At 38.4% G+C, this 22640-nt stretch overlaps 1 protein-coding gene across 2 annotated transcripts in view; it reads right to left on the reverse strand.

Moving 5' to 3' along the window:
- Positions 1 to 22172, reverse strand: part of EIF5B (eukaryotic translation initiation factor 5B) — a 35830-nt gene extending 13658 nt beyond the window's left edge. For both annotated transcript variants that reach the window (XM_014250688.2, XM_014250677.2), the window contains exons 1-10: positions 22058 to 22172; positions 8667 to 8792; positions 8489 to 8576; positions 7450 to 8101; positions 6760 to 6980; positions 6441 to 6591; positions 4751 to 4846; positions 4195 to 4281; positions 2706 to 2795; positions 274 to 569 (exon numbers count right to left, since the gene is read on the reverse strand). In XM_014250688.2, coding sequence (XP_014106163.1) covers positions 274 to 569; positions 2706 to 2795; positions 4195 to 4281; positions 4751 to 4846; positions 6441 to 6591; positions 6760 to 6980; positions 7450 to 8101; positions 8489 to 8576; positions 8667 to 8792; positions 22058 to 22092 — 1842 coding nt within the window. In that variant the 5' untranslated portion in view covers positions 22093 to 22172. The remainder of the gene's footprint in view (positions 1 to 273; positions 570 to 2705; positions 2796 to 4194; positions 4282 to 4750; positions 4847 to 6440; positions 6592 to 6759; positions 6981 to 7449; positions 8102 to 8488; positions 8577 to 8666; positions 8793 to 22057) is intronic.
- Positions 22173 to 22640: the final 468 nt, after the last annotated feature.

Consider the following 22640-nt stretch of genomic DNA (forward strand, 5'->3'; position numbering starts at 1 on the left):
AATAAAAGCCTCTTTTTCCAGGAAGGATATAGAGGTGGAGGGAAACAACGCTAAAGTTGTTGTTTTTGTTGTCAGGTTATCTAAAAACAAATACTTTACCTTCAGACAAAACCAAGTTGGTTTTTTTTTTTCTTAATTAACACAATTTCTGAACCTCCTTAAATATTAGCCCTAAATTATTAGACACAAACCCCATTTTGACAAATTTGACAAAATTAACTGAAAATTAATCTGTTTGTTATACAACACAAGAATCCAAGTGTATCTTAATACCTCAATTCTTCGTTTAGCTTTGTCATAAGCACGCTCCTCCTTAGAGCGGTCATCATCAGAGTCATACTCAGAATCAGAGCTAATTTCCTTGCTAGGCTTTTTTTCGATAGATTGTTTTCCAATAGCTTGGGAGTCTGGCTCTCTCTCATCTGAAGTCTTTTCATCCTCATCTTCACTGCCTTCACTATCTTCAGATTCTTCACTCTCTTCTTCCTCTTCCTCTTCTTCATCTTCCTCCTCCTCTTCCTCATCCACTTCATTTTGTTCCTTGACTTCAATATGGACAGGTTTACTCTCTGTTTAAAAAAAAATTAAGCAAAAATTCTCTATTAAGTTCACACTTCTGGGGGAGAAGGCTTCAAAAAGCAAAAGAGATTATTAAGTGCTTGTCAAGATAATTTTGCAGCTTCCAATGTAAAAAAAAAAAAAAACCCACAAAAAAAAAAAACAACAAACACACCAAAAAAAGTATTTAACGTTCAGAGCTGCTGGCTTGTGTTTGAAATCCAGAAGCAAAGCTTTGGGTGGGGTGTGAAGAATGATATTATCAGTACACTTACATTTAACATTATTTGCAAACATTCAGACATTCTTAAAAGTCATGTGCACTTCATAAAGGAATAATGCACCGACACCTTTTTAATAAAGCCAAAATACTCCAAATCATTACTCTATGGATTCTGTACACTACTGATCAGGAAGGCACATTTAAGCAGACATAATCAGAACAAATGGTCTCTTTTACACCCATAAAAAAAAAAAAATCTCATCTTCAGGCTTTCTTAGGTGGTTCAGAGAAGATTAATATTTTTCATAGGAATTCTTCAATAAACAGAAAAAAGAATTATTAAAAAGTAATTTTCTTTCTTTGAAAGCTTCCCATTTATAATCACCTGTTAAATCACAAGAGGCAAGCTGATAACTTTAAAACCATGGATTCTCCTCCTTACATCACTGCTGGCAGACTCATTGCTTTTAGAGATTAGTTACATTTCCTTGCTACACTCATAGTCCATCAGCTTAGTAATACACTAAAACTAATTCCTGGGAAGGCTCTTTTTCTGGATCCCATTGGCAGAGCCTTCAAATCCAAGCAGTGAAAAGTGCTATGTCCTCTCCAGGACAGTGGTGCCAGACTAAAACACTCAAGAAGGCGAGCAGTCCTTAGAACTCAAAAGCACCAGAAGAACACACCTGTGCTGGAATTAAATCCATTCTACTGTATGTATCTGTATAGCAAGTATTACACTTGAAAGCACAGGTGCTAGAAGTGTAGGCAAGTAAAAAGTACTTGATGAATAAATAGTCTTTAAGCATAAGAAACAATTAAGACTGGAAGTACTAAGTCCAGTAACCAACCCCCATTCAGGACAGCTCACAAAAATACACTTTTCTCCACCACTGGAAGAAAATATCTGAGAATTTATCCCTGCACTGTTGCACAGCCCTAAGTTCTCCATAAACACTGCTGTTGGGTGTAGACAGAATATGGCTTCTGACATACATGCACAGGAATACAGATGTTCTGGCAACTCTTTCCTTTCTTCTAAACCTGCCTCTCAAAGAAGCATATTACAGAATCACAGAATGATTTTGGCTCAATGGGACTTCAAAGACCATCTAGCTACAGCCCCCCTGCCCAAGAGCAGGGACACCTTCCACTAGAGCAGATTGCTCAAAGCCCCATTTAACCAGGTCTTGAACACTTGAAGGGATGGGGATCCACAGCTTCTCTGGACAACCTGTTCCAGTGTCTCACCACCCTCACAGTAAAGCTCTTCCTAATATCGAAACTAAACATACTCTCAGCTTGAATCAATTTCACCTTGTCCTGTCACTCCATGCTCTTGTAAATAGTTTCTCTCAATATTTCCTGTAGGCTCCCTTTAGGAAGGCTGCAATTAGGTCACCCCAAAGCCTTCCAGGCTGAACAATTCAAATTCTTTCAGTCTCTCCTTGTATAAGGGAACTTACTATAACATATGCATACTGAACCTTCACACCATTTTATTCCTCCACTTCTCTGGAAACTTCTCACAGGATATTCTCCCAGATGTTGACAGATTCTTTCAATAAAAAAATCTACAGCTTTGAAATGATTACTAGAGAAATACAATACCAGGTAAAAAGTTTTCCTAAACTCAGAGATGGTTTAAGCACATATTAGAGAAGAGGATTTTTACTTCCATAAAAAGGACCAAAAAATTACAACCTATTTATTTTAGATGGTGACTGCACATAAGAGTATTTCCAAAGGGTTGTTGCTTGAGAAGAGGCTCTTGTATGTATTTATCATCATACTTGCCCCACAATTTATTTAACAGAGCAGAGAAAAAAAATCAAAGTAAAATATTGTTTTCTATAGAAACAGAAAACTTAGCCCAAAGCCTCTTAAACAGACAAAAACATATATTTGGTATTTACATGCCCACCTTTCTCTCCATCTTCATCACTGACCATAGCTTCCCAGTCATCCAGACCTGCATCTTCTGTTTCGTCTTCTTCCTCCTTTTCTTCTGAAACTAAGAAGCCCAACACTGAAGTTAGAAAAAAGTCAGTCCAGCAACATATAACAATTTTAGATTCCCCATCTTTTGACATACTGACAACTGCAACTTACAAATTTGCTGTTGCCATAATTCTATTGAATTATCTCCAAGTTCCATAAAAATAAGATGCTACATATTAAAAAATAATCTCCAATTCTCTCCACAAAAATGATGCAGTGCTAGTATCTTTGCCTAGACAAACTTTCATGGAAGACACAGAAAACCTAGTCAGCTAGTTCCTGACTATCATGCCAGTGCCTGCATAATGCCTCCCAAACCTGTACCACAATCACCATTCTTGCAAGGAGCTGCCCAATTAACAGTCACTATGTGTAACAAAGTGGCAGAGAAACAAGCATACAAGTTACAGTAGAATTAACTAGTGAGAATATACAAATTGTCTATAAAAAGGACACCAGGTGCCTTAACATAATTATGCCATGAATTCCGGAAGTATTAAACATATTCATTCAGCAGTAATTCAGTAAGATTTATGAAAACACTCCAGCTTTTAGTTAGGGACAAATGGAAAAATGCAAATGTACAACCCTCTCTAAAAGAGGTGCTATACAATATATATTTGCTGCAGCACATGTGTCATCAACTTCAGCTCTCTGAAATGAAGAATAAGTTCCACACTGTTAGAATATTAACTAGGAACTAATGGTCTGCCAGTGAGCCCCTCTCTTATGGCAATGGAACAGCAATCATGATATAAATCAAGCTAGAATCACAGGATACATTCAGCTTTGTCTTCAAAAGCTGCACATTTTGTCAGTATTTGTCTGACTTAAGACTAAGGGTAAAAACTGAAAGTCTCCTTGCTGAGGAAGCCCAGTGCAATGTGATTTTGACAGAGCAAGTATTGTGCGTAGGCAAAGATGAGAACAACAATCTGATCAACAAACTTGCTGATAACTCAATTTCACAAGCTATCACATCTTCTGCATTCAGCACTTGTGAAAGCAAAACATGTGGAATAAAGAATACAATCACTGAATACTGCACTATCAATTCTAGAAGCAGCATATTTCCTCCCTACCTCCACCTAAATGTTGACAAAACAGACTTGTAAAAGTAAGTGAAAAGTCCAGAGAGCAAATAAGGCACTGAATGTGCTCATTTGAGATAACTAAGCCAACTAAAACTGGAGTTCACCCAGAATAAGGGACCTTTACATGCTTATTTTGAAGCTTCATGCCTTTTACTCCATAAAGTATCATCAGTTCCTCCCTTAAGAAAGGAGGAAAAAAAAAGGCAACTACCTCAAGAAAGGAAGGCCATTCAGCCACATCCAGCAAGGTATGATAACTATCATGCAGCACTGACACACAAGCTTAAGGATTTGAAACTTATTAGCATTACCACCAACCTGGATCTACAGGAAGAGGAGCCTCTTCTTTCACTGGTGTTTCCAGTTCTACAGCATCCTCAGCTGTGGAAGTTACCTCCACACTTTCTGAAATTGCAAGACAGGAAGTTGGTTGCTACATATTTTCAAAGTGCAAATTCTCTTACACATACTGCTCCAGCTTATTTGGAAAACATTTGGCTTTCTAAGCAGTTGAATGGATTTACAAGATAGGTCCATTATTGACATTTAAAACGCCTCCCATTCTTCAAAAGACAGGAGAAAATGAAGTAATACTAGTGAACTACCCATATTTCCCTTACTGCTCCATTAAAAATGAAAACTAAAAAAAACCAAAAAAAAAAAAACCACAAAAACACCAAAGAAAGAAAAAAAAAGAAAAATTACTGGTACACTTCAAATAAGCGTCTTTTGTGAAAGGCCTTTACACCACCATCTCCAACATTTCGAAAATCTAAACTCTGAAATGCAATTAGCTTAAGATTAGCTGGTTTGTTTCAGAAATACTTCCAGAAATGTGACTGATTGATTAGGTGTCCCTATATACAAACTACACCTTCTTTATTTTCTGGCTGCTGCTGCTTCTTTCTCTTTTTGTCTTCATATATTGGCCTCTTCTTTGGCACAGAGTCTTTGGATGGCACTTCAACACCTTCAAAACAAACAAAAAAATTGTTAAGAAAATCCAGGTAATTAATAAACAAACTTTGGTTTAAGTGAGAACATGTTTTCCAAAATTGGAAGATGGAGAAAGAGTAGAAAGTTCAATGCATATTTTATCTTTTTTAAAAGTCTGAATTCAAAAGCTAGAAAACTTGAGTGAAGTATAGTTTTTTGGATACTCCTGACAGATCTCAAAAAGAAGTCAGATAACTGGAGGAAGGGGATGGCAATTAAACAAAAAAAAAATAAAAATCCAATTGGATCATATGACCACAGGTTTGAATTTATCACAAACCTGCATAAAATGTCATGAATACATCCCTTAACAATTTAAGGTCTGCTATGCAAAAAAATCACTTAAAACCTGTCCACCAATGGTCCAAGTTTCAGACAATTTGGAGTAGCTCACAGGCAGAACTCTTCTTAAATGCTCAAGGTTGTTCAGCAGACAACATTTTCCCTTTTGCTCTGTGTGGTGAGGTTTGTCGTTTTTGATTTGTTTTGTTTGTTTGAGTTTTGGTTTGTTGTTGTTTTAAGGTTTTTTTTAATTTTACAATACTGATGGTTTCAGGTATTAAAATAATGCCAGGTTCAATTCACCAGCTTCATCTTTGCCTCACCAGGAAGTGAGAAATATATGTAATATATGAAGGGATTCCATCAAAACCAGAAATTTGGTGCAAAGGTAAATTAAAAACTGAATTACTGCTGCACATTCAAATTTTTTTCAGGTAATTTATATTACAGAGTAATATACATTACCTGAGTAATTTACATTGCAGATTTTACAAAAATCCAGTCATAGGGGCACATAAATCGACAGATTCTAATAGCTACAGCAATAACCAAAGCCTTGGTGTATGTTTAAGAGCTCCAAACATTTTACTAGCTACAAAGATTCCTACATTTATACATCCACCTACCAGTAAAGTGTCAGTTAGTGTACTCTACAAATACACTCAGCACTCACAAATTATTTTCCAGTTGCCAACAATTCAGGAAATTTTACTTACAACATATTGGACAATTTTACTTCATTCCAATGGAGACAGATTATACTTCACAGAAAAACAGGAAAGCTCTTACATACTCCTGACAAATCCCAGAGAAAAACATATCTTCTCCATGTACTTCCCCCATTGTTTTTGAAGCAAAACAGCACACTTTCTTAATTGAGCATGTGAACTAATTCAACAAGATCCAGATCACTGGTCTTACAAGACCTCCAAGCACAGCCCATGTGCTTTTCCTGGTCTTCAGACTACCCCACTTCTTTAAGTGCGCTTTTTCCTAACTTCGACAAGTAACATCTTCAAACCCCAAGCAGATGTATTAAAAAGCTGGATATTCAAAGTGTAAGCTAAAAACACAGAAACACAGACACTTAAACCTACTTAAAAAATAAAGGGGAAGGGAGGGCACACACTGCCTTCCTTGACAACAGAGCAACTTCACATGTAATCACTCAGCATTTGCCCTCCTAGCTCCAGATAGGAAAAAAATAAACACAAAGCAATAACAGATATAAAGTTTTGTTGGGTATTTTGGCTTGGTTTTAATTATTATTCAACTTTACTGCTTACCCTGAGCTTGGAGCAGTTTAAGAGTAGCCTCTGCTCTGGCTCTGGCTTCTCGCTGAGCTTTTGTTAAAAGTTTTCCCTCCTTCTTCAAACGCTCCTTCCGCTCTTTTTCTTTCTGTTTCTTTCTTTCTTTTCTCTCTTGCTCTAATCGTTCCTAGAGAAAGATAAATGAACATGCAGAAACTCTAAAGCATGCTTTACACAAAAGCTGCCCAAGTATCTTCTGTTTATGAGAACCGTATTAAGGATTAATTCACCAGCAAGCAGGCAGATTAAGGTTACTCTCTCCCTTATTTTATCCTTGGAATGAGATATACGGTACCTCTTCTTTGCGTTTTGCTTCAAGTTCTTCCAGTCGTCTTATGCGTTCTTCCTCCTCTTTTTTTGCCCTTTCTTCCTCCTCTTTCATTTTAGCCAAGGCCTCTTGCATGGCTTTAACTGTGGCTTTACTGGGACCCTTCTTCTTCTCTTTCTCTTTTTCTTCTTTCTCACCTTTCTTTTTTTTCTTGTCTTTTTTCTTTTTGTCCCCCTCATTGTCATCAGCTACAGAAAGAAGAGGCATACTTTCAAAGATCTCAGAAGTTTCAAAGATACTCTAAGTACAATTTATGTTTCAAATATGATAGATAACATCAAATGAGGAAATTTTTCACTGGCTTCTACATAAACATTTTGTAACGAAAACAATAAAACTCTCTTAAGTCATGGCCTGAAGTCTTAAAGTATCAAAATAACAGGGAAGTGAAAAAGTACTCTTGCAATACAGAAGTATAATCATATACTGTAATGAGAATTCACCATCTGGCTTGTTTTCCCATGTACCTGAACAAACTACAGACCAGAAAACACAGCCACCTATGAGCCAACACAGAAAGGCAGACAAAGCTACCAAATTTCTAGTATTCACAATTCAAAATAAACCAAACTGTCCTCACTGCCTGGCACTTCCCTGGTTAACCTCAGTTAAAAACAACAATATTTAAATTACAGTTTTAGAAACCATGGTACAAACCTTCTGTTCCTGCAGCAGTCTCTCCTCTCTCCCCAGGGCCAGGGATTGCTGTAACTTCAGAAGAAGCCTTCTCTTCAGTTTTTTTTAGAGATTCCTTTGGCTTTGCTGGTTCTTTACCACCTTCTGATTCTTCCTTCTCTTTCTGCTTCCTCAATTTGGCTTTTTCTTCTTCACGTTTTTTTCTTTCACGTTCTTTTTTTTCTGCCTTCTTCTGAGCCACTGTTTTTACTTTGAATGAAGGTTCTTCTTCATCATCCCCACTCTCTGCAGCAGGAGCAGACTTTAGCTTTTGGTTTTTCTTTTGTCCTTTTCTAGATTGGGAAACCTCATCTGATTCATCACCACTCTCGCCTGTAGACACTCCTCCCCCACGCTCTTTACTTTTTTTAATGTTAGTTTCATCTTCTTCTGACAGATTGTGTTTTTTATTTGACTTCTGAGTTTTCCCTTTGCTTTTCTTAAGCTGTGTCTCATGATCATCATCATCACTGCCAGAAAGCATGTCTTGTTTTGTTTTCTGAGCCTTTTTAGATTTTTTATCTTTATCTTCCACTTCCTCACTGTCATAGTCATTTTCCAGATTGGCTTTTTTACTCTTTCCTTTTCTTTTTTTATCTTGTTTTGATAAGCTTTCTTCATTGTCATTTTCAACCTGGTAATTAAACAATTCAATAATCAGCCGTGAAAAATTACTTGCTGTCAAGAGCTAAGAGGTAACATTGAGATACATCAAGAAAAACCTCTCTTATTGAACAGAAAGTTTGAAAGCAGTAACTATTCCTGTTGAGTGCACCATACTTCAGCCTACAATTAAGATTTATTCTGACTGGCTTTGAATAATTATCACATCAGTACGTGGCTTTTTTTGTGATTTACTTTACTATGAAAATATGATCAAATATAATTAAAAGAACATGCCAATTGCATGTTTCACATAGGATCTCCAACTACACTGCAACACGAGAAGTTCTCTGGGACAGAAATGTCTCATATTTTAACTATTTCCTATTAAAAAGCCCGCCTCCCTCTCAGTGTTCACCTTTCCTGTAGAAGGTTGTTCCCTGTCAACTTTCCCTCCTTGCGCCTCTATTGACAGTTCCTCCAGCTCCTTCAGGATATCATCTTCACTAAAACAAGAAAGAAGTTAGGGCACTTAATCAACTGAATTTTTGGATAATTGCATAAGATCAGACAGGTGGAAAATAACCCAAACTTACTCAAAATCTTGTTTCTTCTTCTCTTTTTTCTTTTTGCCTTTGGATTTCTGAGGCTCTTGATCCTTTGCAGCTCCTGCACCTTCTATCTCAGCAGCAAGGGCATCAATATCAATATCATCTTTTGCACTGAAATGAAGAAGGAAAGTGAGTTACCACTAGTTCAAACATTAAGTTTACATAAGTAGAAGCCATCTGAAAAAAATTAATGTTTCAAAATGCAAAATGCAAAATCAATCACAAAACATATGCAATGCAGGAAAAAATGCTCCACATTTAACAAATGATAATGCACTGTTACCTTATTCCACTCACTAGGAAGGGAAGGAAAAAACCTTCACAAGTGTGGTCTGCGTGAAGGGAGGCGGAACAAGAAAACACATTCAGTTCTTGCAACCCCAACTTTAAAAGTTTAGCTATGCAATCTGACATAACTTCTTGGAAGAATGTAACTAGACTGCCTGACTTTGGTCATCCAAAAGATGTTTGGCCCTTCAAATCACAGGTGTCATTGACAGAAAAGCAGCCACCACAATCAAAGTGTTAAAATGAAGCACAAAGTCACAACCAGGGGATCCTACTAAGAGATATTTATCTGCTCTTTCAAACAACCTTTAGCAAACAAAATCTACTGTATTTTTATTTAGCAAATAAGTGAAAGTTCTTTACAGCTTCCAACTCATAATAACAGTTGGCTATACTTTGCCATCAGACTAAAACCCTTGTGATCTTTCAAGATAAGAAGTCACACAGATGAACAGAGTTCAGCCCCAAGCCAGACTTTAAAGCAGATCATAAAAAAATACTAATGCAGTTGGCAAGCAATCATTTGTACCAGTTACCTTAGTGTTACCTCTCTCAGGCCTACAGAAAGCCAAAAGAAGTTTTCGTCCAGATAGATATTTTACCACCTAATCACACTCACAGTACAATTGTAAGAAAGGAGACTTACTTATTCCATGTTTCACACAGAGCTTCAGTACTCTGATGCTACTTTTATCACAACAGGCAGTTTCAAAACCTATTTAATCAACAAGTTGTTAGTATTTCACTTAACTGCCTCTTAGATAAATGGGCAGAAAGCTGCTGTTTTACAATTTCACTGCCTCTTTTATTAGCACCCACTCAGGATAAATCAGCCAAAGGCTGACTCACCAAATACCCAAAACTATATCCAGAAAATAAGGGAAACCAATTTCTTCCAGATTTAGGACTTCCAAGATATAACCAAATTCTAAACTACCAAAACTTCAGTTGTGCCAATTTATAAATCCATAAGTTCAATCTTAATAAAGAAAACTATGTATTTAATTATACAGCTACAGATTCTAAAATTCACTAAGTCTAAGTTGCAGTTCTCTGCAAAAAGGAAAGGGCTGGATTCTTCTCCAAGTGAATGCTAACACTAACAAACATTTTATCAGACATATTGCAAGTCACCAAACATGAAGTCACCAAAAACTGTCAACATGTGACAACAGCACAACTAAGCAATGAAGTATGTCATTTATTTAAAGGCCAAGACTGATGATTTGCATTTTTAAGATCTTATATTTTCTTCTGGGTAGACTGAACAAACCAAATAAAAAGCACCACAACAAAGTACCTCACAGTACAGTACCTGTATTTCCAGAGATACTTTTAGTTAAGAGACGAAAAAATACACCTAAAATATACCTAGTAACACTCCCTCATGCGCTGACTTGATTTGTTATATGTTTGTCAAAAGAAATGTATCTCTCAAATAGTTAATGTAATATCTCTAAAGTAATCCTTATCTCCCTCAAGAGAAAATACACATTTTGGCCATTCTCACTTTAAGATGATTTGATGTTTCAGCAATTAAAGTGTCATTTTTATAAGCAGTTTAACTGGCTCTATCAGGGGTAACAAGCTGAAGTAAAAATGCCACTCACTTGTATACCTAGAATTAAAGCTCTAATGCCAAGCTAACTACATTATCCAGGCCTACACATAGGCCTTCAATCTTGTTTTTGCATTAATGACTGAATATCAGGTTTATTAAGCACATTTGCTTTCCTCATTTTCCTCTAGGAGTTAATGGAGGAGACTGAGTCATATCCAAGCTTGAAGTAGCTTGAAAATACCAAAATACATGCTCAACTACTACTTCTTCCAAGGCTGTACTGCTCCCCTTACTAGAGGATCTTAACCATGTGGTTTTTCAGGTACTAAAGCACCAGGCCTTTAAGCAGCTCATATTTTACATGAATATTATCAAAGCTCACTTCTCACAATGCAGTTTAGCAGAAAGCTATGTCCAAACATAAAACACACGGGATTTTTGCTACAAGTAAAGAAGATGGCTCTGGTACCTTATGTTTTCCAGGGTACAGGTTTTAAGAAGGTAAGATTTTATTTGGTGTTAGATCAACTCACTTCAACTGAACTTTGAGGAAGAAAACTCCTTTAGGGGAAAAAAAAAATAAATCTCCAACACTGAAAAAAACTATTTAATAGACATTAAGCTTTAACACCCACCAGCAAGAACACTTTATGAATAATAATAATAAAGATTGCCCAACTGTCACAATAGCGGCACCAGTACAAAAGTCTTTTCGAACTTGGCTTTCATTGTTTAGTTTCTGAAAAAATAGTCAATGGTTTCTGACAAAAAACAACACCCAAAAAAACCACTCAAAATAACCTCTATACTTTCCACTACACTTCCACTTACTAGGAAGTGACAGAGCAAGCTTCAAATATTTGAGCCTCAATGAAGAAGTGAAAATAAGGCTGCACACAATTATATATACTGCTATATAAGAATTGACAAGCAAAATTATCATTGGAAAGTCAAGGAATTCAAACTAGCTTCCATTACTACAAGTTTATTCCCATACTGATCTTGAATTTCCTTACATTTTAAAACTAATAATATTCGACTAGGATTTCAGAAGAGAGTTGAAAAAATTAAGAAGGTGCTCCTCCCACTCCTGGGAAGGTCTTACTCCTTTTTATATGGAACCCACTACACTTAACTATATAACATGTATCACATTTCCTATGTGCATTTGTAGCTCTATTGGGAACAGCAAGAAGAACAACACAGACTCTTTTGTGAGTTGAACAGGAGAGTTCTTCCTCCTAAGGTTTATTACCTCAGATCTTCTTTTATAGACTGATACGTGAAAGAACAGAAAAGTAAAACTCTTATTGGTTAATAAACTAACACATCATCATCATTGGTCAGTGGGGTACAACACCCCTCGACCTTCACTTGCAAGAAAACAAGAAACTGACAAACAGCACCTGGAAGGCTGTTTTCTATCTCCGAGGATTGTTTTAATTCTTCTTCAGGATTTCCCAGGCCACTTTCTCAGGCGAGACTGAGAAAGTTATGTGGCTTGCTATTCCACAGGCACTGTGCTCCCTGCTTCATAGTTAGCATCCATCGGCATTATTAGATACACCATGGAACTCTTTATTGTAAAGGTTTTTAAATAGTCTCCCTACACATATTTCAGAAATCCAAACATTCTTTCAGGAACCTCCTTCTCCAAGATCTCCAAAGGTCTCCATTCAGCCTTTACTAGGGTCCAACCCTAAGAGGGCCTGATACAGGAACCTGAAAGAACCAGAATGCTCCCGTGGTTTTCAATTTTAACCTCAAACTGCTTTTGTATGAAGACTTTATAAACAGATTTCACAGCCTCACTACCTTAGATCATTCAAGCTCATAACGCTTTGCACTAAAAAAAACCCTCACATTTCCCCAACACAAAAGGCTAAAGGAGGTCTGGAAAACAAAGTGCTACTGCATTGCAGAAGAGTTATTTCCCTGATTTTCCTTTGTCTTTGTTTCACAGGTGAAGCCTAAGCCACCTCTGTTATTCACATACTTTGATTCCAGCCTCTGTTTTTGCTGACAGATATAAAACGAGTTTTGATATTGCTAAAGCAGTGTTTCAATGCATTAAATTACAGCAGGAATTAGGTGTGTTTACTTCACTCAAACCTAAACAAGCGGTTTTCAAAAAAAATGGCTACAGATATTTTTCCACAGAGGTCTGTGCCTAAGATAGGGCAAAACTCTACAGTGGTAAAAGACATGTGAGATTCATTAAAGGAGAGTGCAGTAATCAGTAACACGTACAAGAGATCACTACATTTCATATCTCAAAGTATTTTTTTTTTTAGAATTACATCAAAAAGAAAAAGTGCTCAACATTTTCTCTACACAATTTCACTGCCTCTTGCCATTTACGCAGGATTACAGTAATGCATTTTTAAAATAACACAGAGAAACATTTACATACTTTATATTAAAAAATATTTACCTTAATGCCCTAAAAATTACATTAAGAACTCAACTGTTTCCCAAAAGGGTTTTAGTACAAGTTGTCTGCACAGACTAATGAAAACCTCTGTATTACATGGGAGAAGCCACCTGAAGATAGATTCCTGAATATTCATAGGGTCACAAGTTAAATGCTGTGCTAACACAACATTCTGTACTAAACCAGGATCAAATATATCCAGACCATCCCAAGTAAGCCCAAGTAAGTGTTTGGAGATTTTTAAGACAGACATGGGCAACAGAAGAAACAAAGCATCAAATCAGGCCAGTAACAGAAATTGATACCCAAAACACAACCTAAGTTGCTCATGTTGCATTTTAAACAAGAATGCACAACAACAAATAAAAGCTACAATTCCAAATCCTGCCTATAAGAGAAAGTATGAAATGTCTTTCAGTGTGAAAATTAAAACAGCTAGGAAATAAAAGAGCTGTCACCTACCGCTGCTCAGTCAGATGTACAAAGACATCCAGTAGCTCTGCTATTTATAAGATCCCACACAGTTGCAAGCTATTGAGTCAGAAAAGGGAAAAAAAAAAAAATCTTGTGACTGATAGATGCAGAGTCTGTAGGAAAAAAACCTCTGCCGTGTTTCTCTTGCTGCTACAGCAAGGAAACAGTATTGAAGACTAGAAACACAGTTTAAAAGCAAACAAACCAACCCCTCAACTAATACATTGTATCTGCCAAAAAACACTAAAAACACCTTAAGGTGTTTGGCTTATTTTATTTGGGGGGATGTTTTTTTTTTCTTAACATGAGAAACAAGCACAGTTTTGAATCAAGTTCTTTTTCTGATGCAATGGCCTGCAACAGCCAGAACCTAGAAATTCTCTGTGGAAGCCATCTGGATACCAGAGCTGACCCTAACACAAACTCTGATTTACAGACACTGAAATTCACATTAATCTTAGTTTTCATATTCTAGGGTTTACTCTAGTCTTTTACAGACATGCTTTCCCATTTTTGCTTACAAAAACCCCTCACACAGTGAAGTTTACTGTTTCTAATACTTGTTCACAATTAGCAAGATTTATTTTTAAATTCTGAAGTTCCACCATTTATTTTAGTCTATAATATTAGGTGTTCATCAGTGCACCACTCACTGGAACAGAAGCTGTAATGCTCCATTCAAGATTTAAACTTAAAATTCTCAAATAACAAAAAATATCAATGCTCCCTAATAAAATACGTCAGAACAATTACAAGTACACTTTAACTATTTATCACTTCTCTCTTCCATGGAAGGTTAAAAACTTACTTTAAGTACTGACAGAGTTAATATATTCATCATTAAGGGATTTTCATAGTATGAACCTGTCATACTAAGGACAGATACTGTCTGCAATACAATCTCTGGAACAGACAAATCTAGGCATGGAAATTTGAAAGACTTCCTCAGCACTGCCCAGGAAAACAAAGCCAAATGCAGGAAGACAGAACTACAGCTACTGAAATAAGAGTTAATAAGCTTTTATCATTTATCTTTGCGCAGTGAACTTCTGCAGCTAAAATGCATAATTGCCCTTCCTTGCCAAACAAGATCCTCCAGCTTTCCATGCCAGTTCTAGTGAAGGAAAGCCAACTGACCAAGAGCATTTCACAGACTCTCTAATAAGAGACAAGCTCGTTATATTAGCGAGACCACCAGCAAACAGTTCTTAAGACCACACGCAGTTGTGACTTCCAGTACACTTATTACAGTACCTACAATACTTCTCCCCAAACACAGAGGAAAAACTTCATTATAAACAGGCACCGTGCAGCTACACGTGACAGAGATGGCATCCTGACTAGGCAGCAGCAAGATAAAGGGCAAAAAAGCTACTAATCCATTCATGAACTGAAAGAGTGAAGCAACAGGATTATACAAAGGAGCTGAGTTGCCCTCACTCATGTCAATTTGACTCTATTGAAAGTAAGTAAATGTAACTGCTGAAATTAAATGAAAGAATTCAGCTTGAAATGAGACAAGCCCCAAACTACTGGAAATCCAACTTCCAGCTTTGCAAACAAAGTCGATAACACTTTCCTGCTGAAACCAAATCTAAAGTGTACCCATAGACTAACAAATTACAAGCACTTTTTGATCTACTGCACTGAGCGACACAAACAGGCTTACTTGTGCTTGCCTTCATCTTACAGTTAACATGCTAATTCAAATCACACTAAAAATCTTCTACTTAGGTTTTCAGCTGCCTCTGTTAAGGTGAAGTTGAAATGTAAGAAAACATTGTACAGTTAAAAACAGGCTGAAACAAAGAAACTAAACCTTCCTGTGAAAGAGGCAGAAGAGTCAGCAAGTTGACACAGCAAGAAAGTTGCATCACTGTTGTAAACTCACTGCCCACATTCCTGCATAATCAGAAGTTCATTTTTGCTGAGGCAACCTTGGAGGTATTTCATCAGTTACATGACACCAGCTCTTCTAACTGCCTTCAAAGGAACATCACTGTCATTAAGTAATTTTGTTTGCTTAAGAAAAAGAATTCCTTGACCTTCAAAAAGACTGAAGAGAAGCTGAACCATCTCTTTCCATGTGTTTGGTTTTGCAGTAGTTTCAGACCAAGTAAAACTAATAGCTCTAAACCGACTTTTATCATTGTTTCCCTAGAGCACCTTATCCATCCTCCACATATGTGAGCTGTATGCTCTTTAATAAGATGCATTTATAAACACAAGGTTATCCAAAACCAGAAAGTTACCAATGCTAAATGACATACTTGTAGTTGTTTTCATCTGTAGTATTGATATTGTTTTAAAGACAGAATGCCACTTGAAGTTCTTCTACAGCAACTGGTCTAAACTGTCAAAACATAAGCCACTATGGAAGTAATCATTTAGTTGTTCAAAACCCTGCATCACCAACTTGTTCTTTAAGTGGGTTATGAAATGAAAAATGCAGACATCTGCTGGCTCAGCAAGACTATTCAAAACAGGAAAACAAAGCCCTGGCCTTTTTCTCATTTTGGCCTATCAACGTACATCAACACCACAAGCTTCTTTTTTTTTTGGTTTTGTCCTTTCCTCCACTGAAAATATTTAATTTACATATGACTGAGACAGTTTGAAATTCAGGAAAAAATGAACTGTGCTCCTTTCTCAGCCCAGAAAATTAAGGAGTGTCCACATGAGCACCAGCTGCAACCCATTGCTGCTGAGAGTGCATAAAGAAGAAAAATAAAACCACAGCCCTAGAAATAGGGCACCCTCCTCTTGCCTTTTCCACTAGGGTGCAGCGGAGGGAAAAACTGACTTCTTTGCCCATTCCCAGCTACACTTCCCCTCTCATCAGGCTCAGGCAATCCTGCGGCCACAAGTCCATGCAGAAAACCCTTTTTGGGCAGCCGATGAAAACACACACCTGATTTGAACTGTGGGCCCATAAGCACCGAATGCACTGCAACAGAAGCAGGTGCAACTGGGGACAGCAAGAGTAACACCACAGGGTTTGAAGTGTCCAGTAGCTCAACTGAACCGAGTTTTACATGAAACTACACCTTGTGATTTTTCATAGATGAAGGAAGCTGGTGAAGCTACCTAATTACATGAGAGAGCAAGGAAGTAAAATCTGACTAAAAGGATAATTGCTTTTCATTCAAGCTCCCAAAACAAGGATTCCATTATTAATTTAAAGAGTCATGCCCTGTCTTACAAGTTTGGCTGGGGAAAAAGAGTGGCATTGCTATCAGCTAAGCAAAACCTGAAAAAAAGAGGACTACACCTTTAACCCACACAGATTCTAGAAAAATAAGAAGTCTGCTTTATAAAACTCAGATTAAAAAAACAAAAAAAAACAACAACAACAAAAATTCAACCAAAAAGGAAGAAAAAAAAATCACCAAAGGGGAAAAAAAAAAATGCACACACCACAACCACACAACCTAAAATTTCCATTTAAACAAAGGTATAGCAAAACTTCAAGATAAAAAGCTTAAGTTGTGGCTAGCAGCTGGCAACAAGTCTCTCTGGAATAAAGCAGCTCTTCAATGTTCAGTTTGTGTTTATATCTCAAAATATATAATGATGACTAAAAGCATGGAAATTAAACACTAAGTAAGAAACTAAGCTTCCAGTCTTCCCTGAACAAGTTCTTTTGGGTTTTTTTTTTGTTTAAGAAAAGTGCAAAGACAACAGAAACTACCACCAAGTTCAGTGTTTCACAACTTCCATATCCTCACCATATAAAATCAAAATACATCACAAAAACACCACTTAAAACAACTTCAGAACTACACTTTACATTGCCTATAATCCCAAAGAGCAAACGATGTCCTCCTACATTAGCTGTAATTAAAACCAACACTCCATCTTACAGCATATATTTAAAGAAACATATTTCAGGCTTTCAGAAGTCTTCAGAGAACTGAAACAACTAATTCTGCAATTCCTGATGGCTTCCAATGTACTATTTTCATACTTTTCATAAATAGTAGTTATACATGAGATTTAGATGCCATCATGAACATAATGAAAAGAATAAAGATTTCCACAAGAAAAGCTGCTTCTTACAATATCCCTAGTGTAATACAGTGTTTTTTGGTTTATGCTGCCCTTAACCACAAATATTTCATGATCCTTATAGACTTTTTACAATGATGTTTTGCTTTAAAATAAAATCCAACAAGTATATATGGTTTTCTTGTAAATATGAAATGCCTGTATTAAAAACTATAGGCTTGGAGGGGAATAGAAATATAAATTTGCATGGAACAGGACAACAAATTTCTGTAATGATGAATTTATTTTGCATTATATTACTCCATCTTTCAGTACAAAATCTTCCATCTTCCAGATGAGATTGGAAAAACAAGGATTTCAAGGGTTTATCAGCTGTTCTCCTTGATGGAGTTGCAGAAAGATTTCCTTGTGGAAATATTTTTGAGAAGCAGATAAGTTACAATGATACTCTGGTGTACAGAATGTTTCCAAACTACATTCTAACCTTCACAGAACTTTCCTACACAGCCCTGAGATTTTACTTAACACACTAATAGAAAAGGAACCAAAGAGACTGACTAGTAGACAATACTGGACAGAAAGCAATACACAGCATCAGTAAGAGCACTGTCTGTCTTATTTTAGCATCAGTGTTCACTCTTGGCTGCAGCACCTGTAATTTCTAAAGCAATAAACATGAATGATCAGAGTGGAATGCCTAGGCAACAGGTCACATTATTAAAGGGCAGAAGAATAAACACAGCTAAATACTACCTACTGGAAACTAAGGAAAACTATTAAGAGAAAAAGAAGGTGACTTAAAGCTGGGAGAAGAGAAAAACACATGAAAAGCTAACACTTTCAAAGAGCCATGTTCTATGCAAGCAATAATCTGTAACATAGAATACAAAGCACACTCACTAGGAAGCCTACAGCAGCAATTTGAGGCTCAGATTCAAAGCAGAGTCCTATAGTTTAAAACAGCCTTTCTTCACACACATTAAAAAAAATTTCCTAACTAAATTCCAAAGACAGTAGGATAGACAGAACCAAGGATAGAACCTTGATGTACCTTCTGCCGTTACAACCATATCAAAGAACCAAAGGATAACACTCCTCCCAAAAGGAGCTAGACTATACATCAGAGCACATGCTCTTCAATTAGGAAAGCTTGAAAACTTGGATATCTCATCTTTTTATTGAAATATATGCTATAAAATTTCATTTGAAAATCAGTGATCAGCACAAACACAAAAATTCTAAAGAGGAAACAATTAAAACAACTTCCTACAGCTTAGGAGCTATTTTGACCCAAGACACTCTCCACCTTTACAGAGCACCTAACACACTACAAAGTGACCATATATCTGACCATTCTAGATAAATATGTTCTTCATTGGCAGATGCACAGCAATCAAGCAGCAAAAGTTACTAACAGTTCCAGAAGGGCAAAACAGAGGTGCTGGTATAGTATGCACAGATTTGTAGTGTTCAAGTAGCAATATGTATTCATAACAGGCTACAGTCTTGCATTTTCATTCTTTTCTTGCTCATCATAGCTATCATCTTAATCACAGTCTTGTTATAGAAACAGGGTATAACTACATAGGGACAAAATTCATCCTGAGCCTCATTTCCCAGCACACTTATCAAAACCCATTGATATAACCGCTACTGTACTCAGTGGAAACAGGGGAGGAGGAAACTCCACTGCAGAAGTCAAAGCTATGGAGATGAGGGGAGAAAGAGTAAAGATTGCTTGTACCTTACATAATTTGTCTTAGTGTGTTGAGCAGAGAATCTCCTTCCTGTCACCACATCAATTCTCAAACAAATATTCACAGCATAAACATAACCACCTGCATCCTTCCCACATGCTTCCTCTGCACTACAAGTTGTGCCCATGAGCTGCCACATGCTTTGGGAGCTGCAGCCAAAAAGGATGTAAGAAACCGTACCTGTAACATAACGGTTGGGAAAAGAGAGGAAAAGGAGGGAATAAATAGCAGAGAACTATATGGCACAGAAATGAAGATGCAGCAAACAAATCCATCTGGAAGCCTTTGATTACACAGTGCCATTCCTCTCTCACTTTATCAGAAATGAAGGGGAGACTGATGGAGGATTTTAAAACTCCGAATTGCACAGATGTAAACATGCAGTGCATCCTCTCTCTCAGGGGAACTTGACATCCACAAGGATGTCACCTAAAACCAAGACCACCAGTAAATGAAAGTTACCTCTGCAGGTAACACCTGTTCCAAAACATCACTGGTCTTCCAGGTCCATCCTCACTTCCATCCCTCAAACCCCCTGCTATAAAACACCACCAGTGTAACCATCTTGTCCTCTTTTCTCAAACACGCCTGTCTGTATTTTTCTTCCACATCATCCCTCTCCCTCCCATACAACTGCTAGCCCTGTGACAGTACTGTCACTGCTAGGAGCAATTCCTAAGCTTGGTACCACATTTCCAAGACCTCAGGACTAAAGCCTATCAAAGCTTACTTTGGCTGAACTTCTGACCTGCCTGCAACTGTTCCTTGATTTAGCTGTGACAGCAATTTCTCTAATTAACCAGGTGCCTATGCCTAATTGGTTCTACTTTTGTTTATCTGGGCACGCTGCAACCATAGTTTCAAACAGAATCAGTGACAAATAGTCACTGCACAGAATGAGATATTTACAAGTCCACAACAATAATGTAGTGTAGAGAAATACAGGCCTGGTATGGGAGCACTGGCCTTGAGAAAGGAAGAGACAGAACACAGCAGGGCACAGGCATAGATGATAAACAGAGATGGCCTCTACAGACTTGGCACAGGACACCCCACAACTTGAGAGATGCTGGCTAAAAGAAATGCAGACCTGAAGAAAATTTGTTTTAGGGGTAATAAACAAGAAAGAAATAGTATTCAATACACAGTGCCTTTCTCTTATTTGGATGTACTGTGGAGGTACCAATGGAGGTAGCTTCATGGAATAATCAGTGAAGAGCAAAGTCACATTAACAAGCATATAAAATGATCTCAAGTGGATCCTAGAGCGAGGAAGATGAAACCATAACCATGAGCAATCACACGCACCCAGTGAAGGACACCTGATGCTGACAGCTCTCTGCAGCAGCTCACCACCACCACCAGGATGAAACTGACCTTAGGACTTGGCAACAGGGAGCATAATTACTGTAACTGCACTATTATTCCTTCTTTTTTGCAACATTAAGATCTGATGTAATAATAATTAGGCTCTCAAGATTTTAACTATTCTAACAAGAAATTTTTGACCTTTCCTTTAAGGTATGCTTCCATTTTTAGACACAAACGACATTTTGTGTGTAGCACACGAGAGAGGCCTGTGCTCAGTAATTTACAAAAATATGTGCTGAGATACACCGAGGGAATGAAGTATCCAGCAGGCACCAAGACTCTCAAAGTGCTCCCTGCACACCAGCAGCTAACCCTGAAACAGCCCCAAGAACCAGAGTTTTTATACCTGAAGGCTCTTTCACGCATCTGGGATCTACCACACTGCGTACCAAGATGAACACTAGGTCTTCTTTCCTTTAGAGCACAGATATCCCACCCTTCCCTCTTCACACTCAACTCACCTCCTCACCAGAGCTGCTCCCAAGATATTCCTGTGAAATACAGCCCGTGAAACAAGTTGATAATGACACTAAAAAGTAACACACATGGCATGGCAAAAGGCATCAGGAAAAACAGCCAGATGAGGAAAATACCTCACTGAGAAAATACTCATTAGTCAGAAAGGATCGGCAAAACCAAAACAGTTTATACCCTAATCTGAAACAAAAAGTAACAGCCTTAAGTAAGGATCAGTACATGCCTAAGCAATAAGAAGTTCTTAGAAGTGAAATAGTATTTTGTGACACAGCTGTCATGGGGAAAACTTCCAGAGGAGAAACACTTAATGGCTCAAGGAAAAAAGGTTGTAGTTTCTAGTTCATTCACATTTCAAGACATCAGTTTTCATTTAAGTACCCGTCACTATTAAAAACTAAAAACACTCTTTAAACTGATTGTTTCTTTGTATTGTTACTTTCTAGTGACAAGTAAAAATACATTCCCTCCTGCTAGTGTATATATACACAATGTCATTCGGTCAGCATTCCATATGGTTAATACAGCTGCCTTTATAGGAAACTCTTCCACACAAAAAAGTTCACAGATGGGTATTGTCCACGACGATATGAACATAACGACAGAGGCCACTCTCTTATCCTCCAATCACTAAAACATCCACCATTTGCATTTATTAAGCAAGAAGATGAAACATGTAGATATCACTGTCACAGCACGATCTATAGCACCAACTCCCAGTAAGAGATAAAAAATAATTAAGAAACCCACACTTGAATCACCTCAAGTGCACTAAGCAGCTATTTTTCAGCTGGAAATCGAGCGGCCTGTCCCTTCACGGACAAACACACGCACGGCCGGGCCGAGCCGGGCCTGGCGCGCCCCGCCTGCGATGAGGCCGCGAGCCCCGGCCGGGCCCGGCGCCTGACTCAGCGCCGTGTGGGCCGTGTCACGCCGCCGCGGGCGTCCCGGCCCGGGGGTCTCTGCGGCGGGACGGGTAAGTGGGAGGGGGTTTCCCCGTATCCCTCACCTCTCCTCGCTCCGGTTCTTCTGTTTCTTGCCCATGGCGGCGGCACCGGCGCGCAACCCCTCAGCGCTGACCGCGCGCCGCCCCGCGCGCCGCCCCGCGCATATGGCACCGCCGCGCGCCGCGCACGCGCCCGCCCCGCCCCCGGTCCCGGTCCCGGCCCCGCCCCCGCCGCGGGCCTCCGCTTGCGAGCGCCCCCTGCCGGTCGGCGGGGGAACGGGCGCGGCCCCCCATGCGTTCGGGCGCTCCAGAGACCGAGCGGCTCCGTGAAACCGGCTTTGTTCGCCTCCGTTTGCATCTCGGACAGCCCCCGGAAAATGTATAAGTGACGCCCCGAATCTTGTCGTTTCCCTCCACGTCTTCAGGCAGCCCCGAAAAATGTCTAAATATTTCCCTCCTGCCCTCCTTTCTTCCCAGGGGCCGCAGGACTTCCCGGCACGACTGTGGCCCGTTTCTCCATGAAACCTGACTAGTAGTCAAAATAAACGCGTTTGAAAAGGTTTTACCTGGAGACAAATGGGACAGCTAAGCTAAAGTGGGGGAATGGAGAGGCTAAGGGGGAAGTTTTTAAGGAGCAGGGCAGCAG

Source organism: Pseudopodoces humilis, chromosome 2 (assembly GCF_049639895.1).
Source record: "Pseudopodoces humilis isolate 2021_Gansu_Grassland_sample_001 chromosome 2, ASM4963989v1, whole genome shotgun sequence".
Classification (NCBI taxonomy): domain Eukaryota; kingdom Metazoa; phylum Chordata; class Aves; order Passeriformes; family Paridae; genus Pseudopodoces; species Pseudopodoces humilis.